This window comes from Mercenaria mercenaria, chromosome 19, assembly GCF_021730395.1.
Source record: "Mercenaria mercenaria strain notata chromosome 19, MADL_Memer_1, whole genome shotgun sequence".
NCBI lineage: Eukaryota > Metazoa > Mollusca > Bivalvia > Venerida > Veneridae > Mercenaria > Mercenaria mercenaria.
Window position 1 is genome coordinate 6,412,055 of NC_069379.1, and position 25,894 is coordinate 6,437,948.

At 37.1% G+C, this 25,894-nt stretch overlaps 1 protein-coding gene across 1 annotated transcript in view; it reads left to right on the forward strand.

Moving 5' to 3' along the window:
- Nucleotides 1-25,894, forward strand: part of LOC128551288 (uncharacterized) — a 52,119-nt gene that overhangs the window by 12,927 nt on the left and 13,298 nt on the right. Inside the window, exons 2-3 of the mRNA XM_053532075.1 lie at nucleotides 18,067-18,697; nucleotides 24,473-24,500. Of these exons, the coding sequence (XP_053388050.1) occupies nucleotides 18,086-18,697; nucleotides 24,473-24,500 (640 nt within the window). The 5' untranslated portion in view covers nucleotides 18,067-18,085. The remainder of the gene's footprint in view (nucleotides 1-18,066; nucleotides 18,698-24,472; nucleotides 24,501-25,894) is intronic.

Consider the following 25,894-nt stretch of genomic DNA (forward strand, 5'->3'; position numbering starts at 1 on the left):
TAGTAACCAACAACTTCCCAGCTTGAAACATCCTCGAGTGCCAAAAATCGCAACAGATACGAGTAGTTTTCACCCGGTCTGGAACGTGTGTCCCTCGACACTCTAGTCGATGTTTAGTTTTTCCCATTAATTTCAATTGAAATTATACCCTTGCTCATATACGAGTTTACACTTCGTTCGGTCTGGTAAAACGCACCGATACACGTGATGTCTTAACTGGGTGGATGAGAGACACAATATCTCTGGAAATTCCGGACCTGACTAGGAGTTCAACCCGCTCCGCCGGTTTCGTAATCTGCAAAACTATCCACTGCCCCACCCTCACCGATGGAGTTACTCGTGCCGCTCCTATAGAGATACAAAATAAGAATGTTTCCATACGAATGAAGACACCAGGCCTGGCAAGAAAACTCTCTTAGTAAATATCATCCAAAAAAGTTCATGTCAGGGTTTTAAATGGGACATAATATTATTTCATTTGATGTATCCATTGTCGTCAATATAAGTGTTTTTGATGTTTAAAGCAATGCGAATTGACAAAGATAAACAAAACGAAAACTAAAAACCTTGCAGCGAACCCGCGGACGCCGACGACATCAGCATCAGAACAATTGCCATGAGCAGTCTTCCAATAGTCAAGCTAGTCACTATTTTTAAGTATATATAAATGTATATATACCCGGTGTTCAGCTTTTACAAGACTTTCTATGTTAGTTGAGACTGCCTTGATCTTGATTTTAGTGCACTTTATTTGTTGTTGAAGCGATACAACCAGCGATTTGCCGATTATAAAAGTTGAACAGGGCGGCATGTGGTATGCATCTTTCCCTTCAATCATACATATTCATATACATGTATTCATGCATTTAGTAAAAATGAAATCTTACAAACCAAAACCTATATGGGAAATTTATAAGTGACATGTAGATGTAGTACCATGCTACTATGAACAGACCAGCCATGATAATGGTATTCTTGCCAAGTTTAATTGCCAGATAACAAACCAGTACCAAGATATTAACCTAACCCGAAATATCCCTCTAATAAACAAGAGGGCCGTCATGGCCCACTATAGCTAACATGAGTAATATAACATTATACGTATTATTAAATGTGCGATTTTTGCCATTGTAGGGGTCATAACTCTAAGACAAATAGCGTGATATGGTAAATCTTAAAGGAAAAAAAGCAAGATCTTAATAATATATAATTTCAATGCAAGTTTGGTCAAAATCAAATAATAAATGTGATCTCTGTCATGTTAACAATGCTAAAATTAGCATTTTAGGGGCCATAACTCCAGCACAAATGTTGCTATATAGCTGGTTTTCGTAAGGAACCGAGATGTTATAGATATATAACTTCTATACAAGTTTGGTCAAGATGAAATAATAGATATGGTCTCTATTGCGTTCACAAGACTAAAATAAGCAAATTGTGCCATTTCAGCCATAACTCCGAGACAAATGGCGCGATATAGCCGTTTTAAAAGGAAGTGAGATCCTATATAATTTTATTAACAATCAAAAAAAAATAAATGTAGTTTCTACTGTGTTGACAAGGATATAATCATCTTTTTTTCTTTTTTTTTGCCAATACAGGGACCGTAACTCCAAGTCAAATGGTGTAATACGGTTGTTTTTAAAAGGAACCGAATTCTTATAGAAAAATAAGTTGTATGCAAGCCGAGTTAAAATAACAAAAATGTGGTCTTTATCGCGTTCACAAGGCTAAAATCAGTAATTATTGCCATCTCTGGGACCATAACGCCTAGACGAACAAGGTGATATGGCTGGTTTTCGAAAGGAACCGAAATATCATAGATATATATAAGTTCTGTGCAAGTTTTGTCAAACTCACATTATAAATGTTGCCTCTGTCGTTTTCACAAGAAAAATGTGAACGGACGGACGGTCGGACGACGGACGACGTACAAAGGATGATCACAATAGCTTACTTTGTCACTTCGTATACATGTTACCAATGTGTTTCAGATGTAAAAATGCACTTTTTTGTTCATTTTTCCGATTGAAAATGACATGTGACAAATGTGATCAGATGTCACATCAAAAATCGGCATCGATCACATTTGAATCAAAAATTGTTACATATGTGCTTGATTTCTGTTACATAATGCGATCTCATCTGTAACAGGTGTTACATATGCAATTGCATTTGTAACACCTGTTACAAATGCGATCTGTTACGAATGTGGTCCTACAGAGCTGTATAAAAAGGTTTCGCACAGTAATAAGGCGCTTTGAAATGTAAACAGACAAAACAATAGCATAAAATTAGGTCAATACACTTCGTTTACGCTGCAAGTAACGAATCCTTGTTGGCCGAGCGGTATTGGTATCCGTCTTATACTTTTTCGTCGGGAGTTCGATTCTCGGACCCGTAAAAAATATTTTGAAAACTGTATTTAATTTCTTTTTTTTTCAATACGATCCAACGCAAACAACAAAAATCTGTTAATCTAGTTCTAACTTGTTCACTAACTTATATTTGTCATTGTCAACACATAATCATGTTTAAATAAGCTTCATCTTTAATATGATTTAATGTTTTAGGCTTTCGTGAATAAATTAGAATTCAGAGAAAAACAAACTTACACAAAGTATATAAATTAAATGCAAAATTAATAAATGACGGGTGCAAGTTTCGAACCATCAAAACTATTACTTTACTACAAAATGATTATATGTCTATCCACTCAACCAACTGCGCCATCAAGCCAACTATTAATCTTACTTTCAATATTTTTCCTTTTAAAAGAGATTGCTTAGGACTGATTGTTTATTTACCTGTTGCTAAAAATAAAAACGCCATAATACTGTGCGGTACTTTTTTTTTATAGATACTTATCCGCCCTATTTTTAGAAGCAAAATAAACGCATGCACAGTGTATGGTTTGCTGCCCATGTGATGTTACAGTTCGTTTTTGTAAACATCGTGTTTGTAAACATTAAAGATTATGTTTTGTAACCTTAACTCCGGCTTCCATAATTTAAAGTTTCTAGTATAAGAAAAACGTGAGCTCAATCTAAAACAAAACATAATCAGAAAGTAGAAAGATCATTTTGTAAGTAGAAAAAGTTTAATTTGAAAATGTGTAAATACGCATGACCTAGTAAACGAACTGTAGTGTCATAAAATACTGTCGCGTCTCATTCTATATTTATATCAATGTTTACAAAATAAAGCCAATGTTTACAAAATAAAGCGTTGTAACGGTTTGTAAAAATGCGTGAGAAAAACTGCGAAAACCCGAATGTTCCCGTAAATCTGGAAACTAGAAACTTATCAACCATTTAGTTTCATGTATATATTGTCGGGGTCCAGGGACAATGAATTTAAAAACAATCATTTAAAAAATGTGCGGTTCAAATCCTAGTTCATGCAAGGCTACTTAAGCAATTTTACCTAAGGAGCCATACCCTAATTCCCCGATATACCTATAATATACCACCTAAAGAATGAGAGACATGAGGGATGAAGTACAAGCCATATATGATAAGTTTCAACAATATAATTGAAAAATATTCTCCAAAAAAATGTGTACAAGTAAAATTCATAAATCGTATTTATCTGTTCTGTTCTGTTCTGTACCCCTTGTTATACCAGAACTTTTAAATGACTGGTCAGGATCTAGGTCTTCAATCATGGACATAAGAAGGCACAAAGATGAGCATTACTCATCTAAGCTGTGCAAACTGCAAATATGAGAGTGAGATGAGTGAGACACTCATATACCACTGCCCATGTAAATAAATACAAGCAAAGTTTCATGCGAAAAAGTATTAAATCTGTATCTTGAAATTCAGCATCTTCTAAATGAATCGAAGTTCCTCAAATATAATGCAGCACTCGAAGAAAATGAAAAGGGTTGGACACGAGCATAACCCGCATATCGCCCAATTCACAAAGATAAAAACATCAGTTAGGCTAAACATTCATCTTTATGCATAATTAAATAATCGTTTCTGTACATCAAGTTAATTTATGAATCAGTCAACATCAGCAACTCAGAATATAAACAGAACGGTAAAAACTATCAAAGTAACAAGTTTTCATAACGATCAGCAGCTGACAGTACTCCCAGGATCATCACATCATTTCTTTCTGTCTATCCGTCAAAACGAAAGAAGAACATGTGCAAAACATAAACAAAACAAACGTCATCGGCGCTGAGCATTCTGATTGGCTGACCGCATCACACACCGTTGTATAACAAAATAGTCCAAGAACTGTCATCAATCTTCAGGATAAATAATCACCGTCCGCCATGTTCTTGTACACGATATTAAAAAAAATAGAAAATAGAAATTCAAAACAAGAAATAACTTAACTGAACTCCAGAAACTCCAACTTGAATCCAAACATCGAACGCCATCCTTACTTTCACTTTCGAAATGTTCCTGTTCCGAGTACTAGTGTAAATAGCGTGGAAGAGGTAGATCCAAGGCGCGCTTTTCGTTATATACCATGCGATGATGGATTTGCAGGAAAGTCGGTCAGAATTGCTGGAACTCAAGGTCTCGGGTCTTCCGCCATTACTATCGTTAAATCGTCAGCGCACTTGCTCCACAAGTCTTTCGGGACCGATCCTACCTCCTAATAACTTGTGCTGTACCTAAAATAAATCTTTTAAACACATGCAAGACATGCAAGACAAAAATAATATATTTGTAATAAAATTCGTAATTTCTAGCCTGATATACAAGTTTTATCGACTACCGGAAGGGGTTACTCAAAGATGGAATGTCGTAAACTCCAACATTTCCAGCCACTGTACCCGCAAAATCTACGAGAAGTTATGAATATTTACCAAACGGCCTAACAGAGACACCTAGCGTTAAAAATGACAATCTGTTCATCTGTCTGTACGTTGTTCATCAGGTAAACTATGCAGAAATAGCGGAAAATAAGTCGATAATAACATTTTAAGTTGCACAAATTCGGATAAGCCTTAAGACCGGATTCGAACCATAACAGAGTATCATATTACTATTCTTGTATCCACCAACCATGGTCACCTAGGCCCCACATCCACCCTCTGCTAAATGTTTGTTATAATAAATTATACACAAACATATAAAGAAATAGCACAGTATAAACTATTTATTCATGAAATTACAAACTATTTCATGAGTCTCTAAGTCTGAAGCACATCATGATTTACAGTTAATGTCGAGAACGTGATCTCTCCCGTGGTTTGGCTACATAACGCCTCGCTTCCCTCTCTCTGCACCGGTCCTGCTCTCTACGTACCGAACAAATGAGTTCATAAGCTTTGTTTGATCTTTCTAATACCTTGTCCATAAGAGCACTCTGCTTCTCTAGGGCTGCCTGTAAGTCACAGATTTTAGCAGACATAGCGTTCAGTTTTTCTTTATTTGACGGAAGCAGTCCTTCAGTCTGTGTCTCTGCACTACAACTTGATTTCTTCTCTTCAACTTTACCCTTCTCATTTTCCTCGTCTGTAAAAATATTTCCATCCTCGCTCAACATGATCTGCTCTAACACTCTTTCCTCTGAAGGTGTGCTTGCCTTGTTGCCTAAACTGAGCCAGTGGCTCCTGGATTCTTCCCGAGAAAGTTTAATAATGTCTTCGCCCCACCTCAAAACCCTTGGATTCGGTGACTCGGTAATTGATAGAGCAGCTGTAACGAAATCTCCATTACACTTCTCTTTGTCTTTCTTTCCTGCGTCACCACACTTGAAGTCACATGTCAGGCACTTGAAAGGTACATCATATTCACTAACATGGCTTCTATAGAAATGTGCCTCAATCCTGGACTTCTCGTCTCTCTTGTTACAGGTTACACACTGATAGACTCTGCCCCTCTTGACTACACATTTCAACATCGCTGAGGCCATCTAGAGAAAGAAGTTACACAGACTAAATATTTGCATGCAAAAAAAAAATGTATATCCAAGATTAGACCTTGGCCTTGACCAGTTTAGAACCTTATTTCCTTCTGTAATCTGTCTACCCATTTTGGAACCTTATTCCCAGTATACGGCTTCAGTTTATCATGATGAACCACACGCGATGTGTCAGAATCTTGAAGCCTAATCACGTAGTTCAAACTGTTAACGCGCTTCAAAATGACACACAACTTGTACATAGTTTGCAACTTTGGACTTATACCTGGTAACCTAGTTTCATGAAGATACCATGCACAGTCACCTGCTTTATACCTGCTTTCAGAGAGCTTGACATCGTACCCATACTTATTCCGCAAAGAAGCCTTACCAAGATTCTGCCTTGCAACCTGATGTGCTGTAACTATTCTCTGACGCAACTTTTCTGCATACTCACCATATGATGTTTCACTATTGTCATCCACGACATTTCTAGACAATTCTGCTGGAATTCTTACCTCACGCCCTAACATCAGCATGTTGGATGTCAACCTGTAGAACTATGTGGTGTAGCCCTGTAGGCCGCGGCAAGACATCCAAGGTTCAGGTCCCAATCTGTTTGTTCACCTTTAAGATAAGCTTTTATCATACGTACCAATGTGGCATTGAATCTCTCAGCCTGACCGTTACATTTTGGATTCTTGACTGAAGTTCGAGTCTTACGGACTTCCGTTAACTTACACAGTTCTGTAAAAATCTTACTCTCAAAATTACTACCAAGGTCACTATGAATAGAAATTGGAGACCCATATCGTGAGATGACTTCATTTAAGATAACATTTGCAGTAGTCATTGCAGTCTGATCAGGAACAGCAAATATTTCAACCCACTTTGTAAAATGATCAGTAACAACTAGTATATATCTGTTGCCACGAGGTGTTAAAGGAAATGGACCTAAGATGTCTGTAGCCAAACATTCCATTACACTACCTACAGAGAAACTACCAAGTTGCGCTTTAGGCTTCCTCGCTGGTCGCTTGTCAGCTTCACATGCGTCACACTTACGAACCCAATTATTGGCATCATCTTTCATTTCATACCAGTAGTACTTCATTTTCAGTTTTTGATAAGTCTTTTTCCTACCAAAATGTCCCCCTAACACTGCGCCATGAACTTCATGCAATACTTCTTTCATTAATGATCTAGGCACCACCATTTGCAATACTGGGTTGAGTCCATTTTTCGGGAAAAACTTCTTATAAAGAATACCATCTATCAGCTGTAGGGAATCCCATAGTAACCAATAGTGTTTAGTCGCTGGCCCTGTATCAGTGACATTGCTTGAGTGTGGTCTATTATCAGGGTTTGACATCTTTGCATCATATACGAGTTTAAGGTCTGAGTCTTTATGTTGTAAATCTGCTATCTCACTGCTAGATCTCTGCTGAAGTATTGTTCTCTGTCCTGTCACATCTTTGCTCGTGGTTGGCTGACCCCCTGCTAAGTCTAATCTCTCACCTTTGTCTTCCCCTGACTTCGAAGGTCAACCTTCCTGCAGATCTGTCCCAACTGCCCTCATCGGTTCCTTACTGCAATTATCCCCATTCATACTGTTTTCCATCTCTGTACCAATTTTAAGCTCATTCACCGAGTTTTCAATCCCGCCTTCCTGTGAGACCTTTACCATACTATGGCTGTAGGATTGTCTCAAAGAGTTGTTTCCATTTTCGTGCGTACCGGCTCTTACTGTATTTACCTTAATGATCGGTTCCTCGTGTTCTACATTATTTTCGGCGCCTATGTAGGACATTTCACCTCTCGTTAGGTACAGTCGTCTCTGCCTCAGCCTCTCCAACAGATTCAGGACTCTTTGTCGATCGACGAGACACTTCCGCACCGTTACCTTTACTCATCTTATTAACATATCTCTCCACAGGCACCGGCATGTCTCTTCGTACTCCCGCCTCACACCTTTTACATGGCCCACACCTTAAAACCTCCATCTCTACGAAGTAATTGCACTGACAATCCAAGGGCTTTACACACCTTGACATACCATCTGCATTTGAATGTTTCTTACCTGAACGATACTCAATGACAAAGTCATAGGAAGACAAGATTTCTAAAAACCTTGCCAACCTCCCTTTAGGTTCCTTAAATGAGAACAAATGACTAATGCTTGGTGGTCTGTTCTCACTACAAATTTCCTACCTAACAAATACTGCCTATAGTATTCTACAAAGTATCTCAGAGCTAACAGTTCTTTGTCTGTTACACAGTAGTTCTTCTCAGACTTGGTCAACATTTTACTACCATAGCTAATCACTCTCTCAACACCATCTTGTACTTGGCTAAGTACAGACCCTATTGTAAAAACACTCGCATCGCAATCTAATATGTACTCTCCGTCATCTCTAGGGTAAGCCATAATTTCAGGACTAACAAGGCAAGCTTCAAATTCTGGAAACTGTCCTCACACTCTTTTGTCCAGTCAAACTGTTTACCTTTCTTTGTCAGATCAATCAGAGGTTTCATCATCTGTGAGTAGTTTTTAATATGGCGTCTGTAATAGGACCCCATGCCGAGCAGAGCCCGAACCTGAGTGACTGTCTCTGGTGTTGCAAACTGAAGAATTTTGTTAACATTCCAGACAGACGGAAGAACACCTTCTGCTGAAATAGTATGTCCCAGAAATTCAACTGACTTTTGAAACATATGACATTTTTCTGGCTTAAGTTTAAGACCTGCTTGCTCAATTCTTTCCAGTACCGCACTTACTCATGCTACATGTTCGTCAAAGTTACTTGCGTACACAACAATATCGTCTAAATAAATTAAACATGTAGTCCATTGAAGTCCATAAAGTGCAGCCTCCATGCACCGCTGAAATGTTGCGCTGGAATTTGTCATACCCATAGGCATGGTCAAGTGTTCATATAACCCGTACTTGGTCACAAATGCAGTTTTAGGAATATCTTTCTCTCGTACTGGTATCTGATGGTATGAACTTGTAATATCAAAAGTAGAGAATTAAGTTGCTCCAGCTACCGCGTCCAGCCAATCTTTAGTTCTTGGAATTGGATAACTGTCAGTCTTAGAAATTTTGTTGATAGCGCGATAGTCTATGCATGGCGTAACTTTTCCATCCTTCTTGAACACAAGACACAGCGGACTGGCCCAGGGGCTCTTAGACTTTTGAATAATGCCCTGTCTCTCCATTTTTTCCAAGATTTTGCCCCTTCATCAGCAAATGCGATTGGGACCCTTCTAGGAGGCACTCTAATAGGTCTTGCATCCCCCGTATCGATTTCATGTTCAACCAGCTCCGTGCGTCCAAGGTCATTTTCATCTTTAGAAAAGGCCTTTTCATGATTTAAGAGCAGGTTTGCTATTTTTGCTTTCTCGACTGGTGATCTTTCCTTGCCAGCATCCTCAAAGAGACTCTTCAAGTGGTCAGGTACAACCTTTCTGTCTTGAACTTTGTTTTTAAATGAAACTTCAGAACTTTTTTTCTCATACTGAATCCGCCGGATAGCACCAAAGTTGTCTCTATCTGCAGGACTCTCTTCAGACATAATAGTCTTCAGATCAACATAGCCCTCAGCTGTACCAATCACACTGTCTTGATTTATAGACACCGCTTGCGAAAAAGGATTCATTATACGTACCTTCTGAGTAGGACTGCTGTTAATGTCGACAATGGTATTTGCAATAACAAGAGAATATCTATCGGTAAAACCTGAATTAGGTTCGATTAAAACATCCTTAGCCCTGTCATAGTCATCTTCAGGTAACCTTTCTACAAAAACATCTATCACCTGCTCACTTTTACCTGGTACTACATAATAATCAGCAGCTGTCACTTGTCTTATTCTGTTATCTTTGCCTACTTGCAAAATTGGTATTTCATTTCCATGAAAATTCAATACTCCCTTGCTTAATAGTAAGTCGCTAGGTCCACTTACATCCTCTTGCATTATATCTGCACCAAGTAAGCCTTCATCATTAATTTCAGCAACAATGATGTCTCTTGTAATCACCAGAGGCCCTAGCTTAATTTCAAATAAAGCTTTGCCATATTCTTTCAGTACATTACCACCTGCACCTGATAAAGTTGAAGTTTTTCTCAGAATAGGTCTTACCTGTTCTGGAATTCTTTCATAAACCTTCTTGCTAAGAACTGTCTTTGAAGCACCTGTGTCAATAGTAAAATATAATTGTATATCTTGCACAGTAGAATCTATGTAAGCACCAACACTGTGTGGTAGTTTCTTTTTCTCTCTAATACTATCTTGACCTTTACCTTCAAAATGGCCATGTTTCTCTTTAACAGGGGTCGTTTCTCGGCCAACAGAACCGACCCCTAAAAGTTTAACGACTGTGCTTGCATAGGAGCTCTTTGACTATTACCCATAGGCCTGAAATTTGTCTGGTCATTTCTCTTGTGCATTCCTCGATTCACCTGTTGATCTCCATTAAGCATCGGACATGCTCGTTTAAAATGCCCATAGTTGCCACAATGGTAACATCTGTAGTCCTTTTTCTGATTGGAGTTGTTTCCCCTGTTAATCTCGTCAAGCTTTTTAAGCAGCTCACTCAAAGTCTTGTCAATACTCTCCTTCGTTCTCTCTAGTGAATTCTTGACCAACCCAGTGTCAACCTTCTTTGGCTGCCCACTCACCTTTGATGTTTCTTTTGACCCAAGATTATTTACTGCATTGATCCGTTTTGTACTCATCTTACCAGGTCTGCCTTTGACATCTGGTGCAGTCTCATCTTCACTATCCTCTGTATCATACCATACTTGTCTAGCAGATCTCTTCATGCCCCTATCAACATTTGACTGTACCATAAATGACCTGTCTTTTGTTTCTTGGAATGCGACTACCTGAAAAACTGCTTCATCAATATCTGTAGGCTCCTTGACAAATTCAACCTGAAAACTAGCTTTATCATCATACAAACCATCAAGAAAACGTCGAAGTAAATCTTCACGTCTTGTTGCTGGATCTCTCTCGGAATAAGCACTGTCGTATAACCTTTTAAGATCTAAAGCATATTCTTCTACTGTCCCATTTTGCTTTTGACTACGCCTACTAAACTGTGCACCAAAAGTCTCAGCTGTACTAATTACCCTAAAACGATTGTTAAGCTCTTCTACCAATTTAGTGTAATCATGCCTAACATTTGGTTGCAATTGACCAAATACAAAATCACCTGCATCATGTTGTAACCTAGGCAACAGTTCATCTAACCTATCATCGTCTGTCCACCCAAATCTGTCTGCAACTTCAGAAAATCTGTTAAACCAAACTTTCCAAGTTTCTTTACCTGTAAACACCGGCAACCTAGTTCTTTCTTTCATAACTACACGGTGTACATTACGCCTTACCTCAGATGTGCCTGTATCATTGCTCGAGGAATCTATATCACCGACACCGTACCTTATACCCCTGCGCCTATGCACTCCACCTGCTGATCTCCGCCCTCTGTGTCTAGCAACACTTACTGGTACATCATTCCCTTGAGTCTGCCTGTCTCCATCTAACCTACCCCTTACCTCTGTCATCAAATCACCAAAACCCTGCGTTAAAGCTATATTAGACTGACGAATGGTATCAACTATAGCAGAAGTTATTTCTTTAAGAGCTTGTGTCATGTCAGGATTATCATTACGCCTAACAGAATCACCCATAACATTATCACGCATTCTAAGGTTTTCATGGTTACAATAATCATCAGTTTCTGAAAGGTCAGGGTCACGACGTGGCATGTCACTTACTTGTTGGTTTTGATTAGTATTAGATGAATGCCCCCCTTCAGCTCCCCCAACATCAAAGTCTGTATCAGCATTACTTATACAATCACTTAAATCGGCACCTTCACCCTCATTGTCTCTCTTTTTAAGATTCCTTCTTTTCCCCATAATGCCTACAAAAATTTAGACAACATTAAGAAAAGAGCAAAAAAAAAAAAAAATGAGTTGAAAGCATTTAGTATATGACACAGCTGCTTTAATAATGCTTTTATTGCTTAGTACAATACAATCTGCTGGATATGCAGGAATCTTGATTTCTGCAGGATTTGCTGGATTCGCTGGAACTGCTGAACTCACAAAATCCGCCATTTCCAACAAATTCTTTTCCAACAAAACCAGCACACTCTTCGCCAGGACGCACCATCATTTTCGCAAGGTTCGCATCACTGGATATGCCGGATTCATCTCCCAACTTCAGATTCACCAATCTTCGCCAAATTCCCTGTTGGTAGACATCACAGCACATCCCACTTCTGACACCATAAAATGTGTCGGGGTCCAGGGACGATGAATTTAAAAACAATCATTTAAAAAATGTGCGGTTCAAATCCTAGTTCATGCAAGGCTACTTAAGCAATTTTACCTAAGGAGCCATACCCTAAATCCCCGATATACCTATAATATACCACCTAAAGAATGAGAGACATGAGAGATGAAGTACAAGCAATATATGATGAGTTTCAACAATATAATTGAAAAATATTCTCCAAAAAAATGTGTACAAGTAAAATTCATAAATCGTATTTATCTGTTCTGTTCTGTTCTGTTTTGTACCCCTTGTTCTACCAGAACTTTTAAATGACTGGTCAGGATCTAGGTCTTCAATCATGGACGTAAGGAGGCACAAAGATGAGCATTACTCATCTAAGCTGTGCAAACTGCAAATATGAGAGTGAGATGAGTGAGACACTCATATACCACTGCCCATGTAAATAAATACATGCAAAGTTTCATGCGAAAAAGTATTAAATCTGTATCTTGAAATTCAGCATCTTCTAAAATGAATCGAAGTTCCTCAAATATAATGCAGCACTCGAAGAAATTGAAAAGGGTTGGACACGAGCATAATCCGCATCTCGCCCAATTCACAAAGATAAAAACATCAGTTAGGCTAAACATTCATCTTTATGCATAGTTAAATAATCGTTTCTGTACATCAAGTTAATTCATGAATCAGTCAACATCAGCAACTCAGAATATAAACAGAACGGTAAAAACTATCAAAGTAACAAGTTTTCATAACGATCAGCAGCTGACAGTACTCCCAGGATCATCACATCATTTCTTTCTGTCTATCCGTCAAAACGAAAGAAGAACATGTGCAAAACATAAACAAAACAAACGTCATCGGCGCTGAGCATTCTGATTGGCTGACCGCATCACACACCGTTGTATAACAAAATAGTCCAAGAACTGTCATCAATCTTCAGGATTAATAATCACCGTCCGCCATGTTCTTGTACACGATGTTAAAAAAAATAGAAAATAGAAAACAAGAAATAACTTAACTGAACTCCAGAAACTCCAACTTGAATCCAAACATCGAACGCCATCCTTACTTTCACTTTCGAAATGTTCCTGTTCCGAGTACTAGTGTAAATAGCGTGGAAGAGGTAGATCCAAGGCGCGCTTTTCGTTATATACCATGCGATGATGGATTTGCAGGAAAGTCGGTCAGAATTGCTGGAACTCAAGGTCTCGGCTCTTCCGCCATTACTATCGTCAAATCGTCAGCGCACTTGCTCCACAAGTCTTTCGGGACCAATCCTACCTCCTAATAACTTGTGCTGTACCTAAAATAAATCTTTTGAACACATGCAAGACAAAAATACAAGTTTTATCGACTACCGGAAGGGGTTACTCAAAGATGGAATGTCGTAAACTCCAACATTTCCAGCCACTGTACCCGCAAAATCTACGAGAAGTTATGAATATTTATCAAACGGCCTAACAGAGACACCTAGCGTTAAAAATGACAATCTGTTCATCTGTCTGTACGTTGTTCATCAGGTAAACTATGCAGAAATAGCGTGTTAACACCGTTAGCGGAAAATAAGTCGATAATAACATTTCAAGTTGCACAAATTCGGATAAGCCTTAAGACCGGATTCGAACCATAACAGAGTATCATATTACTATTCTTGTATCCAACAACCATGGTCACCTGGGCCCCACAATATATATGAAATAGTGGCGTTATTTTGACTTTCGGTGATACTTTTTTTTTCAAAAATTATAATTCACAATGTGCGGGTTAGTCGCTTTAAATTTTAAAGTTCACCTTTCAAAGGTCTGTGATAAGGCAACAAGGTTAAGCCACTGTTTAAAAAAAGATACTAAGAATTTAATTTACAAATGTTTCGAAAGATCGAATTTTAATTATTGTCCTTTAGTTTGGCATTTTTAGTAAAGAAAATACCAATAAGTTAGAAAACGAACTCTCTTGAAGTACCCACAGTAAGCACATCCACGAAAGGTAAGAAGAGTTTTCGCTTTGAGGCCACTCACGTCTGTAACAGTCTTACAAACGAAGTTAGGTGTATCGCAGATTATATGGAATCAAAGAGATAGATCCAGTCTTGGAGTGGTCACAAGTTCCATGTGTACCTAAATCATACCCAATCGGCTTAGTATTTTCTTTCGTTTTGATACTCTGTTATGCATCACTCTTGATTTTGCTGTATTTTATCTATTTTTAGTTCTGTATTAGCTGCATGATGTAGTTATATTTATTTTGCATGTATGCCATATGTATTTCTGTTTTGTTTATAATACTTTCATGTTTAAATCTATCATGGATGGTAGCTGCTGATCACTCTACCTAAACTCGTCTATGAGAAGTTTCAAGTTTTGGCTATAATTTTTTATCGATTCCTGTAGTTTTAAACTCTTAATCATGATCAGCAGATACTACACAGGTCTTAGTTTTTGTTAGCTCACCTGAGCACGAAGTGCTCAAAGGTGAGCTTTTGTGATCGCCCTGTGTCTGTCGTCCGTCGTCGTCCGTCGTCCGTCCGTCGTCGTCGTCAACAGTTTGACTGTTAACACTCTAGAGGTCACAATTTTGGCCATATCTTAATGAAACTTGGTCAGAATGTTACTCTCAATAAAATCATGGACGAGTTCGATATTGGGTCATCTAGGGGCAAAATCTAGGTCACCAGGTCAAATCAAAGGAAAAGCTTGTTAACATTCTAGAGGTCACAATTTTGGCCCAATCCTAATGAAACTTGGTCAGAATGTTACCCTTAATAAAATCTTGGACGAATTTGATATTGGGTTATCTAGGGGCAAAATCAAGGTCACCATGTCAAATCAAAGGAAAAGCTTGTTACCACTCTAGAGGTCACAATGTTGGCCCAATCTTAATGAAAATTAGTCAGAATGTTACCTTTAAAAAAATCTTGGATGAGTTCGATATTGGGTTATCTGGAGTTAAAAACCAGGTCACCAGGTCAAATCAAAGGAAAAGCTTGTTAACACTCTAGAGGTCACAATTTTGGCCCAATCTTCATACAACTTGGTCATAATGTTACCCTTAATAAATCTTGACAGAGTTTGGTATTGGGTCATCCAGGGTCAAAAACTAGGTCACCAGGTCAAATCGATGGAAAAGCTTGTTAACACAGTAGAGGCCACGTTTATGACTGTATCTTCATGAAACTTGGTCAGAAAGTTAATCTTGATGATTTTAAGGTCCAGTTTGAATCTGGGTTATGTCGGGTCAAAAACTAGGTCACCAGGTCAAATCAAAGGAAAAGCTAGTTAACACTCCAGAGGCCACATTTATGACCATATCTTAATGAAACTTAGTCAGAATGTTAATCTTGGTGATTTTTAGGCCAGATTAAAATCTGAGTTAGGTGGGTTGAAAAACTAGGTCACTAGGTCAAATCAAAGGAAAAGCTAGTTAACACTCTAGAGGCCACATTTAAAATGTATCTTCATGAAACTTAATCAGAACGTTAATCTTGATGATCTTAAGGTCAAGTTTGAATCTGGGTCATGTGGGGGTCAGAAACTAGGTCACCGGGCCAAAACAAAGGAGAAGATAGTTAACACTTTAGAGGCCACATTTATGACCATATATTAATAAAACTTCGTCAGAATGTTAATTTTTATGATCTTTAGGTCAATAGGTCAGGTGAGCGATACAGGGCCTTCATGGCCCTCTTGTATAAATATTTCTTATTTCGCTGTTTTATAAGTATACTTCATAAGTACAGAAGTCTCGGTTAATTTTATATGCTTGTCTCTATCACTGTGATGTATTTCAATAATAGTTTTAGGTTGCTACAAAATATTTAATTTTTAGAACCCCATATTTTAATCATGTCTTAGCTATGCTCTTACTTACAGTTTGTTTGTTTGTATGTTATAGGATAGTATGTTTATGTCGGATACAAGCTTCTGCTGGGAATCTATAACCGACGTTAAATAAATCTTGTCTTATCTCATCGTCATCTTCTTTTTCATCTTCATCTTAATCTTAATGGGATGTGATCATTTTGACCAGTGTTATGGCACTTTGCTAACTTCCTTATATAGGGTATAGTGAAGAAATTGTGTGTGTTTCAAAGTTACATAGGTGAAGAACCTTGATATGCAATTGTGCAGTATGTGGTATGTGGAGGCATCCATGCCCTGTAGATACAATTCAAGTTATTTTATCATAAATGCCTTATACCTCTATGTTGTGCAACCATTGTCAACAAATTACATCTCAATTATTGTCCTTTGATTATTCAACATAAGTAAACTATAGTGCAGAGTATTCCTCAGCAACCACTGGCTTGAATTTATCGAAACTTCATAGGAAGCTCTTCTCCGGATGAGATGCACATTTTTTCTTCTTGTTTCAGTTGGATGACTTTTATTGAGTTATTGCCCTTTGGTTACTCAATATTAGTAGATTATAGCGTCTTCTTAGACAGAAGTATTTCTCAGCAGTCAGAATTCTTAGGATGCTTCACTCTTGAGAGGAAATGTGTATCTTCATGATCCGGTGGGATAATTATTTTTAATGAGAAATTGCTCTTTGATTATTTAACATTAGTAAACTATATGTGAGTAGTCAGTGAATTCCACTGTTGTGCTTTTACATGCATTTATCATATTTCGGAGATCATCCATCGCTTTCTTAGCTCATCTAAACTTTGTTCAAGGTGAGCTATTAGTATAAATGGATGGTCCGGCGTCCGTCGTCTATTGTCCTGCGTCAACATTTTTACTTAAACACCTTTTAAACTACTGGTCAGAATTACACTAAACTTGGTCAGTAGCATCATGGCATGGACCTCTATCAAGTTAATTAAAATTTATTCCAATAGTTTACCTTTGCCCCTTTTAGGGTCCGCCAGAGATAAGAATAGAATAACCTTTAAAGAACTTCTTCTCATGAACCGTTCGATGGATCTTCATCAAACTTGGTCTGTATCATCATTATAGGGTCCTCTTCCAATCCCTCTTATCCAGGAGGAACTTGGTCCCTTTTAAGGGACACTAAAGCTAAAACTAGAAATACCGTGAAAAGATTTTCATCGATCTTGGTCTGAAGCATCATTATAAGGTCCTCTCCCAATTTTGTTCAATTGGGGGTAACTTGGCCACTTTTAAGGACCGATAGAGCTAAAACTAGAAATACCTTTAAACGACTTCTTTTGATGAACAGCTAGATGGATCTTCATTTAACTTGGTCTGTAGGATCATTATAAAGTTCTTTCTCAAAGTAATTCAAACTGGGGCGCTTTGGCTTAAAATAGAAATACTATTTAATGACTTCTTCTCATGAACCGCTCTATGGATCTTCATCAAGCTTGGTCTGTAACATCGTTTTAAGGTTCTCTCCAAACCTTGTTCAACTGGGAAGGGGCGCTTGACTGATTTTCATCAAACTTGATTTGTAGCAGGATTATAAGATCATTTAACAAATTTTTCAATTGGAGACACTAGAGCTTAAAATAGAAATACCTTTCAAGAACCGCTTGCTGGATCTTGGTCTGTAACACCACTATAAGATCCTATGCCAAATTTGTTCAAATGGGGGCTCTGGGACCGTTTAAGGGGCCACTAGAGTTAATATATAAATATTTTTAAATGATTTCTTCTGATGGTTATGCGTTTTTGTTGCATGAGAGCAAAATATAGAAAAAAGCTTTAAATAGTTTGTTTTAATGAACACCTTAAAGGATTTTCACCAAACCTAGTTAGAAGCAAAGTCAGATGGTTAAGATTATCTTCAGGTTAGCGACTTAGGCTCATTTGGGCCTCTTGTTTCCCGATTATTCTTGTTTATTTTGACTTGAAAGAGACCAGTGATTGTAGATTATCATCTGAATCAATATACATTTTTTATGTTCTAATTGAATATTCAACAGGAAAACATCTCCTTTGGCCATGTCGGACAACCCGGAAAGGTGTGCCAACTATTTAAAAATCGTAAGACTAATCGTTGACGTTGGGACGGATACTGTTAGAGACCTGTTCTATTTTTATAAACCAAAGGAGAGGGTAGCCGCCTTTTTTGCAAGCCATACAATTCTCGATGAACTATTTGACTTAAAACAAAGACATGTGATAACCTCGGAGCAGTTTGAGAAGTTAACAAATGATCCAAACCCGGATGAAATTGATATTTCATTACTCATTACAATTCTGGTAAATTTGTTTAAATGGACAGTAGATGAACCTGAAAATGGCTGGAATAACCCAACTGCTGAAGATGATGTCACACTCGGTGCTGACCTTTTACGACTGAAGAAATTAAGGAATTCGATAGTAGGACATAGTCCAGACGGTAATATTTCTAACGAAGTATTTGAAGATTTATGGGAACAGACTTCTTGTATTTTAACCAGGATTGCAGAAATTACACACAGTGATACAATTTCAGTTGTAATAGAGAGGTATAAGTCCAGTCCTTTAGACAAAAATGATGATAAATACATCCCATTATTACGACAGTGGTATGAAGAGTCGATGTCAGCTATTTCGAATCTTCAACTGAGAGTAAGCTCTTGTTTATACATATAATAAAATCGAACATAAATTATAAAAAACGGTTAAATTTTCCGTAAATGTACGTAAAAATGGTCATCCATTTGTCTGTCAAATCTCTACTTTTAGCTCAATAGTGCAAAACGCGCTCAATGCCAGCTATTGTGCTCATTCACCCTTTGTAGTCCATCCGTCTCTAAATGAAACCTTTGTTGGAGAATGACGGCATGGGTATTGCTCTTCCGAAGATGTTCCAACGGTGCTTCTTTGTTGAACATAGGGGCCCCCAGAACTAAAAATTGAAAATATCTTTGAACGACGTCCCCTTTACACCTGATCCGATTTCAAAATAGTTTTATAACTTTTCCCAATATACACATTGTAAAACAAATTAAACATCTTCATGACAGAAACGTCTGACTTGATTTTAAAATATTTTTTCACACGTGTTCTTTGCTCACTAGCAAGAATTCACAAATTATTTCGATCCGCTACCAGAGGGCGTGGCTACTTTTCTCTATATTTTTGTAGTTGAATTTTTTAGCTCGACTTTTCGCCCAGGTGTCGGCGTCGGCGTCGCCGTTGGTTAAAGTTTTTGATAAAGTCAAATATCTCTGTAACCAGCTAAGCTATTGACTTGAAACTTAAAAAAACTTATTTACCATCAAAGTCTACACCAGGAGAAACAATCCCTATAACACTGATCTGAATTTTGACAGAGTTATGCCCCTTTTTAACTTAAATTTTTTTGTTAATTTTTTTTTGATAAAGTCAAATATCTCTGTTAATATTAAAGCTTTTAACTTGAAACTCAAAGTAGTTATTTTCTATCAAAGTCTCTACCAGGAGACACAATTCCCATAACTCTGATTGAAATTTGACAGAATTATGCCCCTTTTTAACTTGGAATTTTTGGTTAAAGTTTTTAATAAAGTCACATATCTCTGTTAAAATCAAAGCTTTTGACTTGAAACTTAAAATACTTATTTATCATCAAAGTCTGCACCAGGAGAAACAATCCTCATAACTCCGAATTTTGCATTTTGACAGAATTATGCACCTTTATAACTTAGACTTTTTTGTTAAAATATTTGATAAAGTCAAATATCTGTGTTACTATTAAAGCTTTTGACTTGAAATTCAAAATAGTTATTTACTATCAAAGTCTACACCAAGAGACACAATTCCCATAACTCTGATTTGAATTTTGACAGAGTTATGTCCCTTTTTAACTTAGATATTTTTTACTGGCAAAGCTCTAATTCAGGGCCAAGCACTGAGAGCGCGCTGTCTTACGGACAGCTCTTGTTAAGGGTATTGTTGACAGAAACTGCTGTTCTGATTCTAAAACAATTTTACATGAATGTTCCTTGGATCACCCGTTACGAAGATTGGTCAAATCATTCTAATTCATCAAGAATATATTGCCGTGTCTCTAATACAGGTGGTTTAATTTCTAGAATTAAATTCGTGGAATATTCCATAGATGACCTATACAAAGATTGTTAGAATTATTCAGATTTTTCAAAACAAATGGGGGTTGTGGCTACCTTTCCTTATATGTACAGAAACTACATAATCAATTTTAAAATGATGTTGCACAAACAAGCCTTTTGTGACACTTTACTAAGTTTGTTAAAATTGATTGATTTGTCAAGGGTCATTGTCGTAAGAGCTAACAATAGAGATATCTTCAAACAAAAAATCCAGTTTTCATTATTTTTACGGAAATGTTCCTTTGGTGATTATTTGCGAGTATTATACAACTTATTTCCGATTGAGAAACATGGCCAGTAGAGGCATGCTATTTTTTTCACAGATACTGGAACGCCTTGCCTTACAACATCAAGGACAGTGTGAACCTTCAGTGCTTCACATCTGACCTAGATTCGTATATGTACTAATATCATCATTCTGTTTTTACTTTTAACTACTACTCTTACTATCTTAACACATGCATATTATGCGTCATGTAACATAGCAACATGTTTTAACAACTTCCCCGACTTCCCAGTTTAAATGATCAGAAATTGATTGTTGGGAGTATCCCCGTAGATGTAGTAGATGTAGATGTTTCTCTGGGTGACCGTGTACTAAAATTGTTAAAGCCATCTTGATTTGTCAAGAAACGTGGCTGCCGGATCTGGTTTTTAGCTCACCTGAGCCAAAGGCTCAGAGTGAGCTATTGTGATCGCTCACCGTCCGGCGTCCGTCCGTCGTCCGTCCGTCCACACTTTCCTTTAAACAACATCTCCTCCTAAATGATCAGGCCAATTTTGATGAAACTTCACAGGGATAAGTTGTTCAAAGAATTGTCCAAGAAACAGGGCCTAGGGCTTTGATATTTGGTATGTAGCATCATCTAGTAGTCCTCTACCAAATTTGTTCAAATTATCCCCCTATGGTCAAATATGTCCCCGACCTGGGAATCTCATGGTTTATATTGACTTATATAGGGAAAAACTTTGAAAATCTTCCTCTCCAAAACCACAGGGCCTAGTGCTTTGATATTTGATATGTAGCCTTATCTAGTAGTCGTTTATCAAGATTATTCAAATGATCCCCCTAGGATGAAATATGGCTCCGCCCCGGGGGTCACATGGTTTATATAGACCTGCATAGGAAAAAAAAATTTAATAAAAATATTCTTGTCTGAAACCACAAGACCTAGGCTTTTGATATTTGGTATGTAGCATTGTCTTGTGGTCATCTACAAAGATTGTTCAAATTATTCCCCTGGGGTGAAAATGGGCCCTGCCACGAGGTTCCCAAGTTTTACATAGACATATATAGGTAAAACCTTTAAAAATCTTTTTGCCAGAAACTGCAAGGCCTATGCTTTTGATATTTGGTATGTTGCATTGCCTAGTGGACTACTACCAAAAGGGTTCAAATTATGCCCCTTGGGTGAAAGAGGCCCTGCCCTGGGGGGAGTCCCAAATTTTACATAGACTTGTATAGGAAAAAACTTTAAAAATCTTCTTGTCTGAAAGTTCAAGGCCTATGCCTTTGATATTTTGTATGAATCATTGCCTAGTTGATCGCTAACAAGTTTGTTTGAATTATGCCCCTGGGTTGAAAAGAGGCCCCGCCCTAGGGGTCACTTGATACATGAGTTATATAGGAAAAAATACTTCAAAAATTATCAGATCATATTTCCTAGACTGTTTAATTGTAATTATCTGATGACCCCAAGTGATAAGGGTCACCCGAGTGTGACCTTGACCTACTAACCTACTCTCTTGTTTTTTAAGATACAGCCTTGAAATTTGGATGACATGTATAGTTTTGCACACCGATCTGAAAACTGACTTTCAGTGACCATGAATGTGACCTACTGACCTTCTTTCTTGTTTTTTTATGATACAGCCTTGAAATTTGGATGACATGTACAGTTTTGAACACTAATCTTCGAACTAACTTTCAGTGACCATGAATATGACCTACTGACCTACTTTCTTGTTTTTGAAGCTTTAGCAAAGAAATTTGTCCAAGCAAGCAACTTAACTCAAGTGAGCGATATAGGGCCATCATGGCCCTCTTGTTCCTACATGGCATTATATTTAAAATTCTTCTCCCCTGTATCTGTAGGACAGTATTCATGATAATTTGGCTGACCTCTTTCTTGTTATACATGTTTGAGCTGTAAAACTCTGGTCATCGTGACCCTTTTGTGTTATTACACCACTGCAGTAAATCAGTAAATGAACCTGTACGAAATTTTACAGCTGTAAAAGATCTGTATTTTTGTTCAAAATAACAGTCATAATTATTTCAAATTTACGCCTGTAGATTTTATATAACAACATTGATATAACAGCTGTAGATTTCAATTTACAGCTGTAAAACGACTGCAAAACAGTTCGAAGTATGCAAATGAGCTACAGCTATAAAAAAAGAACAGCTGTAGAAATGAAAACGTTACAGCTGTAAAATGCCTAAAAGTTACATCTGTAGAAAAAGTATAGGTGTTGAAAAAAGGGCATTATTTTAAGGGACGACAGTAGAGGTGCAAAAAGTTTTAGGATGAATTGCATTTGTCTAGATCGGATAGCAATTACTACAAAAACGGCAAAATAAATTATCTAGTAAGTAAAGAAAAATATATAGTATGTTTACAGTATAGCAGTTGCAAAATTCAAGAGTAGGATACAAAGTAGAGCATACGCAGATCTTGTTTATAAAACTTTCTTTGTCATGGAAACATTATTTTATTTTAAACTTATCGGCTTCCAATATAGTGTAAATAGTTAATGTATGTACTTAAACGTGTCCTTTTACAACTAAAATAGATAATTTTAATAGTGTAAAGAATATACAGAAATATTACGTAACTGTATAAAACATGCAGTATATAGTTGTGAAAAATTTTATATCAATAAAATTAAAAAGGCATCATTACACATGATGCGAGACACATCAGTTCTCAAGTGTATATTTTTATAAAGCATTGCGTGTCACACTATTTCGCGACCAAGATACTATCTCCCAATATCGGGCCGATATCATTTTGATGTTGGCCAAATATCGTTTGCCAATATCGGACCAATGTCATTATGTTGTTGGCCCGATACCGTCTGCCGACGTCGGGCCGACATCATTCCTATTTGCAGCCGAAATTGAAGCCGATGTCGGGCCGTTATATACAACGACGTCGGTTTGATATCGGGCCGTTATCTATGGCTGGATAAAGACCTGTAAGTGGAAATATGATCAGAAATACAGTTGAAATTTACAGGTGTAAAATATGAAGATCTCAATTTACGGCTGTAAAAATTTCACTGTTGAAAGTTACAGCTGTAAAATGGCCATGTCCCAAAATTACAGCTATAACATTTTTGGAGGGAAACATGAGTATTGTCAGCCATCTTTAATGCATTTTGGCGGGATATAACTGAAATTCTCACAGACATCACATCTTCTAAAATTTTGGAATTAAAGTGGTAAAGAGTGTTTAATTAATGTTCAATAAGAATTTTAAACATTTTTATATTTGCATTTTTTTTGTAAATATAAATACTTCTATGACGGCCTTTTCCATGAAAATAAAAATGCATCTTAATTATTACCTCCCTTTGTTATATAAAAATTTATAAAATTTTGACAAATACCGTTTAAAAATTTTGTTTGGAACCTAGTTTGATTAATTCTGGCATACATCACATTTGTTTAATAAATAATTAATAAATAATTAATTAGCATATATAAATAATTAGATTACTTTTTTCACGTTTATCAATAATATTTTGAAAAGTATAGTTATATTAGAGAATCCAATATCGGCCCGATGTCAATCCGACATACGAAATAGTTACACTAATTGTTGCCGATCTACCGATTTCAATACTCTGGGGCACTACAACGGCCGACGTCGGCCCTACATCGGCACATTTTGCCGACATTCCGATATTATACCTATATCGGGCCGATATAGTCATGCTGGCTGGATTACAGCTGTAATTTCAAAATACAGGTCTGTTACAGAAGTTTTACAGCTGTAAAACAGGCCCTATTTCCGTACAGATATGGTGTTTTTTTTTTAAATATTTTGCACAAGTCATCTTTATATAAACGGGATTGTTGAACAAGTAGACAATGGCCGTGATCTGTTTGCAATTTTAAGGTTTTTAATTGTGTTCCAACAAAAAAGTTCTTTTACGTATTTATGATTTTTTAGTAAGAATAATATGCACATAAAACAAAACTTAAAAAAGTTTCTAACAAAAACATTTTAGTGATGAAATATTTATGGCAAGTGAATCCTTCATACTGCTTTTTTATATTTAGGTACAGGAACTTTGCGAGAAGACCAACGGTAAGTGTCAAGAGTTGGAATGCATGCATGTCTGACAAATGTTACGTTTTATTACTTCGATGTAGACTTACTGTCTAAAAGTTGCTGAAAAACTTACCATAAAATTTCGCTTGCTTAGCATTCTCGATTATGGAACATTTAAGCAGTACTGAACTAGAAAGTTGTTCATTGGATATTTTATGCAAAACAGTGTGGAGACAAGTAAAAAATACACATATTTGTTTTAATTTCCTAAAGAAACTAGGAGCGAGCGAACTGCACCGAAATGTATCTTTCTCAATTTTGCTCAGATTTTTATACATGAGAAAAACATTAAATTGAAGCAACTCGCACAGTAAAACACCTCGACTGCAAAAGGTGAAATACAATAGGGTTATTATAAGAGTAGCTCGATCTGGGGTGCTGTATTCACACTCTATAACGTGATAACGCGATGATAAGATGTTCTGTCTGACACCAACATTTGATCATACGTTTTCTTGCCTTTATTTCGCTCGGTCTGCAGTATTTTATCGAATTTACACGTGTTTTCTGGTATAACGGGTCGTTGTATTCATTTTTGTTAATAATTAATTAATTTAGGTTATACGCCTTATCTAGCAATTCACCGTAATCCGGTCGAAAATGTCGAGATTTCGCCGGGATATTTGGCAGACAAAGAGATAAAATGTTGGGCTGTTTATTGAGGGTAATGTCAAGCTTGTTGCTTCAGAAATGAGAAAAAAAAACCTCGGTTCAATATCCAAATCAATGAAAAGCTTGCCGTGGATTAGCCATTCGTGTGATTATTTTTAATTCAGAAAACATTCCGTTACATGCCTCTTTCTATCCTCGAAACCTTGCAGGAACCTGGTTTTCAGTGATTCACATTGTATATAGACACATTTGAAAATACTTACTTCAAAACGACAACAATCTCGTTAAAGTGTCACGTTGTCCGAGCTGGTGTCATGTTGTCTTGTGGTGTCGCGTTATAGAGTGTGGTATTCGGCTCGAGTGTATTTTGCCAGATCGGCGCGCCGAGTGCGACCCGTTCTTGCAAAATCCACGAGAGCCGAATATAAACTCCCAGATCTAGTTACTGTTGTAATGATCCTTTTATTATATACCTCCACCTTTGTGTTTGTTTATTTGTAATCGAACGAAATCTTAAATGTTTGTTGATGTTAAAATCAAATGTGTGGTGTTTATGTGTGCGCTATTTTTATAACCGTGTCACCTCATGCATATTAATGAAAGCAGTCCGGCAACATACAATACGGAAGGTACAATACGGGATTTTTGGAAGGTACAATGCGGGATTTTTTCAGCCTGTATGTATTTCCTTGTGAAATACAAGCTGCATTTTTGACAGAATTTATATAGGTATAATAAATATATATATTAGCGTATAG